This window comes from Temnothorax nylanderi, unplaced genomic scaffold, assembly GCF_030848795.1.
Source record: "Temnothorax nylanderi isolate EJ_2023f unplaced genomic scaffold, tnyl_v1.0 TNYL_tig0537_pilon, whole genome shotgun sequence".
NCBI lineage: Eukaryota > Metazoa > Arthropoda > Insecta > Hymenoptera > Formicidae > Temnothorax > Temnothorax nylanderi.
In genome coordinates, this window is record NW_027249599.1 from 35,383 (window position 1) to 46,001 (window position 10,619).

Here is a 10,619-nt window from a genome sequence, read left to right on the forward strand (position 1 = left end):
GATCGATTGGAGTGGCGGCGCGAGCCGTCGTGGTCGTCCTCTTCGGCCGCCATTCAACGCTCAGCTCAGAACTGGCACGGACTAGGGGAATCCGACTGTCTAATTAAAACAAAGCATTGCGATGGCCCTCGCGGGTGTTGACGCAATGTGATTTCTGCCCAGTGCTCTGAATGTCAACGTGAAGAAATTCAAGCAAGCGCGGGTAAACGGCGGGAGTAACTATGACTCTCTTAAGGTAGCCAAATGCCTCGTCATCTAATTAGTGACGCGCATGAATGGATTAACGAGATTCCCACTGTCCCTATCTACTATCTAGCGAAACCACTGCCTAGTGCAGTGTCGATATACCAATCCGTAGTATTTATGTTACCTGCGGTGAGAGTTGTGAAGAACGTAGAGTCCGTCTCTTTCTTCGATGTCTTCGAATCTTTGGATTCTTGTGCCGATGGTTTCGTCTTTACTTTGCTGCGACAGTTTTTCGCGAAGTGACCGTATTTGTTGCATTTATAACATCTTAGTCCTTTAGTATTAGTCTCGTTCCGAGGTTTTACTTGCTGCGCTGTGTCACTGGCCGATGACTTACGACAAACATCGTCCTTTACTTCTTGCAATAATTTCGTTTTAATTGAGTCTCCGGTGGTAGAAGTATTCGAATTCTCAATGCCCATAATCATAGGCTTATATTCATCGGGCAAGCCCGCAAGAAGTAGTGTGCCTACCCACTCATCTTTAACCTCAAATCTCATCCCGTTCAGCTTGTGCGACGTTGATACGATTTTTGTGACATATTCCTCTACGAACGCGCAATTCTCCAATCGCGTGGTTACCAGTGCGCGTAGTAAGCCTACCTTCCTTGAGAGTCCCGAATCCTCGTAAACTTCTCTTAGCTTGTCCCAAGCCTCTTTAGCGCTTACTGTGTCTTGAACATGCACGTAGATGGACGAATTAACGGAGAGTATTATTTTCGCTCTCGCACGCCTGACTTTTGCTTCATCGGCGACCGCACCTGTGACGCATCCCCATAAGGGGGGCTTCTGGTTCTCAGAGGCTAAAAAAAAGGAAATTTTTATGAATTTTTTTATTGACAATAATGCAGTTGAGGTTTCTAAACCTTTTACAATATTTAACTGCTTATTTGAAGAAGTAAAAAAAATTTTTATATTGTAAAATAATTGCAAAATGGCGCCGTGGTGTATCTCTAATCGGAACGCCTCGCCAACAATCTGCGGGAAAGATAGAGAAAAAACTAATTGATCAATCGACTTGATTCAAAGTGCGTTAGCTAAAGAATGAACAACCATTCTATGTGAACCTTAAACATTGGTAAAAATATTAATTTAAATAATTGTTATTGCATAAAAACGGAAAATATTTTTTCTCAAAAATGTCATGTTTTTGTTCAAGTGCTAAAAAATTTTATATTTTACCATGTTTTTAACCATGTTCCTGGTTCACATAGAATAAAAATATATAAAAATTAATAATCTTTTTCGTTTTTTTGTCTTAGATCAAAATTGCGGGCTACATTTTTCCCGCAGATTGGCAACTCGGTTGGCGAGGCGCTCCGATTAGAGATACACCACGGCGCCATTTTACAATATAAAAAATTGTTTTTACCTCTTCAAATAAGCAGTTAAATATTGTAAAAAGTTTAGAAACCTCAACTGCATTATTGTCAATAAAAAAAATTCATAAAAATTTCCTTTTTTTAGCCTCTGAGAACCAGAAGCCCCCCATAAGTCCTCGTGTTCGAGATACGTCTTCATGGCGAATGCCCACGTACTGTAGTTCTCTCTGCCAAGCAACTTTTCTATCGGTGGTAATCCGATACTCGCGTTCGATTGTGCCTTCGATGCAGCCTTCCTTTTGCTAGATTAACTCGTTCTACTATCTAGCGAAACCACTGCCAAGGGAACGGGCTTGGAAAAATTAGCGGGGAAAGAAGACCCTTTGAGCTTGACTCTAGTCTCTAATTCGTTCTTTGTGAACAGCGTATCGCTCGATTCTTCTTACTCTGCAAGAAATCCGCACTTTTATCAATATCCGGGCGTTATTCTGGGCCCATAACCTGTTGTTCGGGGCGGATTAATCGACACACAATTATTATGGAACGCAAAAGATATAAACCTTTTATTACAGTAATATGCAGAGAGCGGTACAGAACAGAATGTGCTAGAATCAGTAAAACAGCAAAGTCGAACAGAAAGACCAATGCAAGAGTACAACTTCAGGAAGTAAAAAGACAGCCAATAGGAAGGCTTAAAACCCTAGAATAGTTCGGATAGTCCCTATACAGTAAGGCAGCAAACTCAAACGGGGTGAATTCTAAATTCCAACACTAACCTATAAACTATCAACCAATTTTTTATTAGAAATTGGTTTCTATGTACCTTGGAACATGAAGGTTGATGTACCTTGAAACGCTATTTCAAAAGTATATTAGCTGATTGTTATCTTTATATAACCTTTAGTTATTTGTTTAACCACAATTTTTTCCATTTTTATTAACAGCTCGAATTAGTAGCTATTTTTTATTTTATTTCTATTTTTACCTTTTTGTTTTATTTTATTAATAAATATTTTATCAGAGAGAGAAAAGTAAAAGCAATTAAGAAAAACACGCAAGGTTACTTATCAAATTCATGAAATAAGAGAGTGACTGTTTTTATTTATGATGATAATGATTTATCTCGTCAGATTTAATTTTTTTTTTCAGTTTAATAATTTACCAAAATGTAACTAAATTTAATAAAATATTATATTTCTTTGAAAAAATTTACATTTCTTAAAAAAATTAAAATTTTTTAGTGTTTCGAGGTACAATGAGAGTGTTCCAAGGTACATTAGGCTGCTGTACCTTAGAAGGCTGATGTCGCGGTGGCTGGCGTAGTGGCAGCCATGCGGAGGATAGGCCTCAAGGTGGCTCCCCAAAAAACGCAGGCGACGTTTTTCCATGACCGCGCGAAGGGGAAGCCACCTGGGGCCTACATTAGAGTAGAGAAGATCCGTATCCCCGTGGGGGCCCAGCTGAAATTGCTGGGCCTCTGGTTGGACGGAACTTGGAGCTTCGGCGAGCATTTTGCTCGCCTGACTCCCAGAATCCGGAATGTGGCAAGTAGCCTTGCTAGGCTGATGCCCAATCTGGGAGGGGCGAGCGGCCGTGCTCGTCGGCTGTATGCGACGACGGTGCACGCCGTGGCACTGTACGGTGCCCCAGTCTGGGCACCTGCGGTGGGGGCTTCAAGGCGCATCAAGACGCAACTGCGTCAGGCCTAACGCATTATTGCGCTACGGGTGTCACGAGCGTACCGCACCGTCTCGCATGCGGCGGCCACAATCCTGGCTGGACTCCCCCCATTAGAACTCGCAGCTATGCAACACGCTGAGGCGTATAAGGGAGTGAAGCGGCTGTGAGCGGGGGGAGCCGTGGTACCAGACGGGGCTATAAGAGAGGTCAAGCTCCAAGCAAAGATGGTCCTTGTCGAGAGATGGGCCGTATATCTCGCCGACCCGGCGCTACCCGGGCGGAGGACCATCGATGCCGTCCGACCCTGCCTAGCAGACTGGCTAGGCAGTCGGGGGTATGGACTTTCATTTCACGCTACGCAGATGCTCACCGGGCATGGGTGCTTTGGTGAGTACCTGCGTAGAATAGGGAAGGAAGCCACCACGCGATGCCACCATTGTGACGAGGGTAGGGACTCGGCGCAGCACACGCTAGAATTTTGTCCAGCGTGGGCTGAGCTGCGCCGAGTCTTAAGGGAGGCGGTCGGTGACGACCTGTCCCTCCCGGCTGTTGTGGCGGCCATAGTCGGAAGGGAATAAAAGTGGAAGGCGTTCCTGTCGTATTGCGGACAGGTCATGTCCGCAAAAGAGGACGCCGAGAGGATTCGTCGTGGGGAGCGCGCTGCTCCTGCGGTGGATCCTCCATAGATATTCATACGGGCCACTAGCTCGTTCTTCCCTCCGAGTATTATACGGAGGTACTACCACAGGTAGGAGTAGGTTTACTCCTTTGGCACCCTCCACCGACGTGGAGGTGTCCAAAGGTGGGAGGTCGGCGACCCGGCGGGCAACGGGCGTCGACTATCACTCCCAACGCAATGGGAGGGGTGTCGCGGTGCCGGTGTCCGCACCGCGGCACACAATTGATTAGCCGGCTCACTTGAGTCACCGAGCCTTAACAGGCTCAGAGCTGGAAGCCAAGACTAGGCTCTAGCACCGGGGGGAGTTCCGGATGCATAATAACTGTTCCCGGGCGCCCCCCATAACGGTGCAGCGAAGGACACCGTGAGGTTTTAGTCGGTAGGCCATGCATGCAGTATCGTGGGCGATGTGCATGCATGGAATCCGACAATCCCCCAGTTCCTCTGCGGAGGGCGGGGGGGTCTTCCCCTTCGGGGCTACTGGGTAAACCGGGCTTAGGCCTGGGATCCCAGTAGTAGAAGATTCCCTCACGTTAAAAAAAAAGGCTGCTGTACCTTGAAACAAAAATTCCATTTGTAAAAAAAATGCTGTATTCTCTTACCACATGGTAATAAAAATTTGGGTTTTTTGTATACTAAAATACATAGGTATTGTACTTTAATAATATATTTTTTCGAATTTTTTAGATTAAAACTGTGGCTCAGAAAAATCAAAAACTTAAGTGTTCCGAGGTACAACATCTTCCCCTATATGTTGGATCCGCCATTTTGTTTTTCGTAATTTTGACTTTTGATTCGTAATCAACGACCTCGAAAATCTTAGTATATCAATTTTTATTTAAATTGAAAAACGCCTTCATATTTTGGCCAGGTTTTTGAGATTTGGGATTACTGTGCACCGCACCTATACATGTGTCACTGTATTAGTACGGTGTTGCCACAGTTTTCTTAGATCAACAGTCTTATAAGAAAAATAGGACGAGACATTTATCGACCGATTTATCGAACTGCCATAGTAAAGTTTGGGTTTGACAACAGTGCGAGTCGCGTCAACTGTATGCACGTATTTACTGAATTTGCTCTCTTCAGATATATTGCGCGTTAAAACTTTTAAAGTCTATAATCTAAAAATTGTACTAACGAAATTTTGGAAAACAACCATATAAATATAATCTAGATATTTAGAATATTGTGTGGCGGTTGTGCGCGTCTCTACAGAACGGCTGCCCGACCACAGAGCAAGACGCGCACAGAGGAAGCGTGCTCTTCCGCAAGCTACCCTCACGCGGGCTGGCGTCAACCCCCGCGCTCACCGCTAGGAGTCGCGGAAAAGAAGCAACAAACATAACTCGTAAGAGAAAAACAATCCGAGGAATATAAAAGAGGACCAAAGTCACCTTTCATCTCTCGGAGTGAGACGAGGAAACTCAGAGCTATCGAGAACCTCAGAGCCGGAGCACGATAGGAATTTTTGATAACCGAAGCCATAGAATGCATGGAGCAACGCTCACCGGCGGGCATAGCCCTGGTGAGCTTGTCGCCTCCCCAGCTGGGATCGTAACTGACGCCTCCGCCGTAGTAGTCGACACCAGAACGCCAGCCTCCGGACGAGAACGAGAACGTACCAGCACACAGTACGCCAATTGACGTTGATACCAATAGAGATCTCCCCTCCGAGGAGGACGAGACTCCCATGGATTTACCTCACGCCGTGAAATATAAGAGTGCGGCGCTACACCAGCCCTTGGTACAATCCGAGTTGGCTCCCCTCGCCGGTCTCACCGTTACCGCCTTCACCGCCGAGGAAATTCTGTGAGAGAGTAACACAGACCTCCGACTGGGAGACGACTTCAGAGGAGGACTACACCAAAGCCTACGACCTTCTTGGCCCAATATGGGCTATGCTCACTGAGCCTCTCCTACCGCGAGAGAAAAGTCCCGAAAAGAACTTAACATACTTTTGTCACCGGTGCCGCCAGGTTCCCTAAAGCACACTCAAACAGAATTTAAGCAACTCTGTTAATATTGTACATAGTACACTATAAATAATGACGAATAAATTTTGTGTTATACCATAACCAGGTGTATTCCATTCGAGAACCTCTCTGCGAAACAAACGCTCCCACAATTATAAGTAAAGTCAGAAAGTTTCAGAGTCAACTTTTATGTCACATCTACACAATTAAAAAAATAAAATATGAACTGAGTGTTCGCTTCATACGAGGGCAATAGAGAGTTAGGTTGAATGTATTATACTGTTATAGTATCATACGTATTATGTTTAAGGATGGAATCAAGTCCAATACACTTAAAAATCCGGTCAAATAATTAAATTTCATTTTTTAGGATTCGAGTAATATTTGTAAGAAATAACATTTCATGCATTGTACTTACGAAGTAATCAATCCCGACTAGTTAATTTTGAATTTTAGAATAAGTATCTGCAGGATTCAAGACTACTTATAAGTTCTATCATAAAAATCAAATGTTTTACAAATAGTAATCGACCTATAAGAATAAAACTTAGTTTAAAAAATATATAAATGTGTAAAGATTTTAAGTAACTTAGGATCCCCACACAATCAAAAATATACGTAACAAGAAACAGATATTAGCGTTTAGGAATAAGAAATCAAGAATAAAGCTGGTGTAGCATTGATACGCGGCTTCCGATAAGATAAAAATCTATTCCCTGTTTCTGTTGTCTGTGTTTTTCATTGTGCATCCTTTATTTATGATTCTTTAGTCCTAGAGACCTATAAGCAGAGATGCGCCAATGACTCCCCACCACTTCCCGGCGGCCACCATCTTCTAACCACAGCTGACTACAAGCGTGGTCATGATGCCAGAAACGGAGCTTGGTAGCATGCTAGAGCATGTGGGTGGATGTTTCCCGTGCCTTTTCCGTGCCGTACACAAATGGGTGCCGTGTATATGTACAGCACACATGTACGCAATTGGGATCTGACATTCGTCGCCATGACATCTGGTGGTCGAAAGTGAAAGCACTCTGGGCTTGTATATGAAGTAGGGGTAGAATTTTCCGGGAAGTGCCATAAAGTGTATAGTTTTTGTTACCGATTTTCTGGAAACCAGTTTTTCTAATTTTTCTAATTTTTCGGGAAATAATTGACCGAATTTCAAAGAATTGTATATGAAGTAGGGGTAGAATTTCCCGGGAATTGCCATAAAGTGTATAATTTTTCGTTACCGATCTTTTTGAAAACCGGTTACGAAATTTTTCCAATTTCTCGGGAAATAATTGACCGAATCTTAAAGAATTATATATGAAATAGGAGTAGAAAGAACTAAAGAATGTAATAAAATTAGAAAAATTGCTAATAATAAAAGGGTTTCCGATTTTTGTTTAAAAAAATGTACGTGATTGCTCTAATTTCCGCAAATTTTGAGATATCAAGCTGAATTCTTTTTTATGAATAATTTTTATGGATAATTTTTTGTTACCGACTTTTTGGAAACCCGTTTATATATATATCATACTATAATATAAAATCTGACTGTTTGTCTGTCTGTCCGCGAACTCCTCATTCATTAATGGACCGAATCTTAAAGAATTATATATGCAGTAGGGGTAGAATTTTCCGGGGATTGCCATAAAGTGTATAATTTTTCGTTGCCGATTTTTTGAAAACCGGTTCCGAAATTTATCGAATTTTTCGGGAAATAATTGACCGAATCTTAAAGAATTATATATGAAATAGGAATAGAAAGAACTAAAGAATGTAATAGTATTAGAAAAATTGCTAATAGTAAAGGGGTTTCCGATTTCTGTTTAAAAAAAATGTACGTGATTGCTCCAATTTCCGCAAACTTTGAGATATCAAGCTGAATTTTTTTTATGGATAATTTTTCGTTACCGATTTTTTGGAAACCGGTTTGGAAATTATTAAAATTTTGAGAAATAATAAGTATCTATTAATTGACCGATTTTCTTGAAACCAGTGCCAAATTTTTTAAAATTTTTGGAGGATAAGTTTAATTTTTCATTAATGGATAATTTTTTATTAATGGTTCGATTTTCTTGAAACCGGTGCCAAAATTTTTCTAATTTTTTGTTGATGATTTTGATGAAACTGGTACCAAAAGATTACTAATTTTATGGGGATGGCTACTATGGGGTTGAAAATTGGGTTTCATGGAGTTCTATTGGTGCTCCTAATTAATGGGTGAGTTTGGGGAGAGGGGAATAGATTTTGAGCCCGCGCAAAGCGCTTCGCGCGGGTTCAAAATTTAGTTCTTTATTCTTTTATGCTTTAATATAAATGTTGAATTTTTTTCTCCGCATTGTAAATCTACGAGCAGAATTAATTATTCAGTTCGCGGTTGTGAAAGTAAGGCTCAAAAAACTTTAAATGTTCGATTTTATTGCTTTCCTAACCCCAAAATGAATGCTTCATGTCAAACATTTATTTGGCAATTTAGAGAAAATTGATCGTTTTAAAGTCTGGAAAAATGCATTAAAAATAGGGAAAGTGACCCTTTATATGAGAAAGTGTTAGCTATTCTGCGCCATATTTGGTTAAGCCCCGCCTCCATATCAGATCCCAATAGAGCGCACGATGGCGGAAAAACTACGTAATTCACACTGATCAATCAAAAACAGGTATGTCTATGGCGCATCTCTGATTATAGGGGCGGTATTCATAGTCGGATCTTATTTCAAGACCGTCTTAAGTAATGTCTTAAGTTGCTAATACGGTCATTTGATTGGCTGGACGGAGTCTTAAGACTGCTTTTGACCAGACTTAAGACGATCTTAGATATAAGATCCGACTATGAATACCGCCCTAGGTCTCTTAGGTCGGTATTCATAGTCGAATCTTATATTTAAGCCCATCTTAAGTACAATTTTAAGATGTTATGAACCAATCACAGAGCCGTATTAGCATCTTAAGACATTACTTAAGACGGTCTTAAAATAAGAACCAACTATGATAATTACGCCATTATGCAATACCGGCCTTAGTCCTAATTGCTAAAGGCCTGGGCACATAGAAAAACTTAAGGGAGGATTATAGTGTAACTAAACAAAAAAAAACAATTTTTTTCTTGCATAATGGCGACGCAAAGATTTCGCGAGCGCTCCTGGTGGCAAAATGTAAAACTGGCGTAAAGCAGATAGACTGGTCGTAGGTAGGTTAGCCGTGGTTTAACAGCATTTTCTTATATTTCTTGTACTTTTTAAAATGCTGTCCGTAATAGATGACGTAATGAAAGCTACAGAGGGATTTGTGAGACGTGAAGGCAAAGAGACTAAAAAATGGGTTGGTCATCTTTGTTGGCAAGAAAAATAAGAAAGATCCCACAGTACTTTTGCAAGCGCTTGTCCTCAGAACTTCTGGCTTGAGCAATCAACATCCTTATTTAGTTGACCTTTGGGTTGAGCTGTCTAAGGATTTTGGCTCAAGGCTTATAAGTGAGCAGTCTCTAGAATGTAGATGTCCAGCTGGTTAATCACAAAAGTGTAAACACATTGTTGCAGTGATGCTATATCTGTCCAGGTATGTTACTTTATTTAATTGCTATTATATTGGACACTCATTGCAAAGCTGTATGTCATACAAAGAAGTTTGTTTTAATAATACCAAATTTGTTCTCTTGTTTTCAGAGTTGAAGAGTCAGAACTAGATGACCTTAGTTGCACTGACATTGAGCAGCAATGGGGACTATTAAAATCTGCCACTTTGAGGGAGTACCAAGCAAAATGTCTTTCTGAGTTGTGCCATGTAAAGTCTCAGAAAGATGTATATGTGTCAATAATACCAGAGGTTACAAAAGAGCAAAGATGGTGTAATCGACTAACATGTCGTAAGCGCACTGCATAGTGTTGTATCAATAAATAATTATATCAATAAATTCCTGATTTTTTTTATTGATTTATTTACATTTCTATTAATTGCATCACTAATCATAATAATAAATAAATTTGATTAGATGTTTGCCATAATTATGTGCTTAATTGTTATGATTTTATACTATAAATTTATTTACTTTTAATGAAAAGAAATAAAATTGAAATTTCAATGGAATTAAATAAAATAAAATCAAATTGTGCGAATAGTTTCGTTAGAAAATTTAATAAATGTGTAATTATAATATTTAAGAAATTTTTTATTGCTAATTAGGGTTGCCGCTGACCCAAAAATTATGACAATATTTAGTCATGTAATTTAAAATTTGTAAGTTTTGTACAATAAAACATTTTCAAAACAAAATATCTTGTGTATGTTATTGCTCACTACTAGTTAAGCTGTTCCTTTGAAAGTTTGGTTTGTACCATCCTTATTTACAACTTTCTATTATAACTCTCTGTACTAAAGAAACTATTCTTAATTTGGGTGTAGTTCCGAATGACCCCTGCTCCCGATCGACTTAAAATTTTACAGATAAGTTGTTTTTGATGTGAAAAATAAATTGCGCGTGGTCCCAACTTCGGGAAATAAAATTTTTTTTTATAATAGCATTTATCGACTAAAATCGATTCTATATGATATATATGTTACTATAAAAGTGATAAATTCGATAATTATACATAATTACCGGTTATTATGCATAATTTTCAACATACGGTGATAAATGTGATAATATAGCAAATTTATCAATTTTACCAATAATAACCAAGACTTTTTGGTAAAAGTAATGGTAATTATTTAGTTTAGGGGCCTCACCTCA

At 40.0% G+C, this 10,619-nt stretch overlaps 1 protein-coding gene across 6 annotated transcripts in view; it reads right to left on the minus strand.

The window, feature by feature from the left end:
* Positions 1 to 10,619, minus strand: part of LOC139783747 (inositol polyphosphate 5-phosphatase OCRL-like) — a 57,604-nt gene that overhangs the window by 28,719 nt on the left and 18,266 nt on the right. The window contains exon 9 of one of the 6 annotated variants that reach the window (XM_071722900.1): positions 48 to 6,434. The exons of the other annotated variants lie outside the window; for them this stretch is intronic. Within the exon in view, the coding sequence (XP_071579001.1) occupies positions 6,417 to 6,434 (18 nt within the window). The 3' untranslated portion in view covers positions 48 to 6,416. Of the gene's footprint in view, positions 1 to 47; positions 6,435 to 10,619 lie in introns of those variants that run through there. 6 annotated transcript variants of the gene reach the window in all.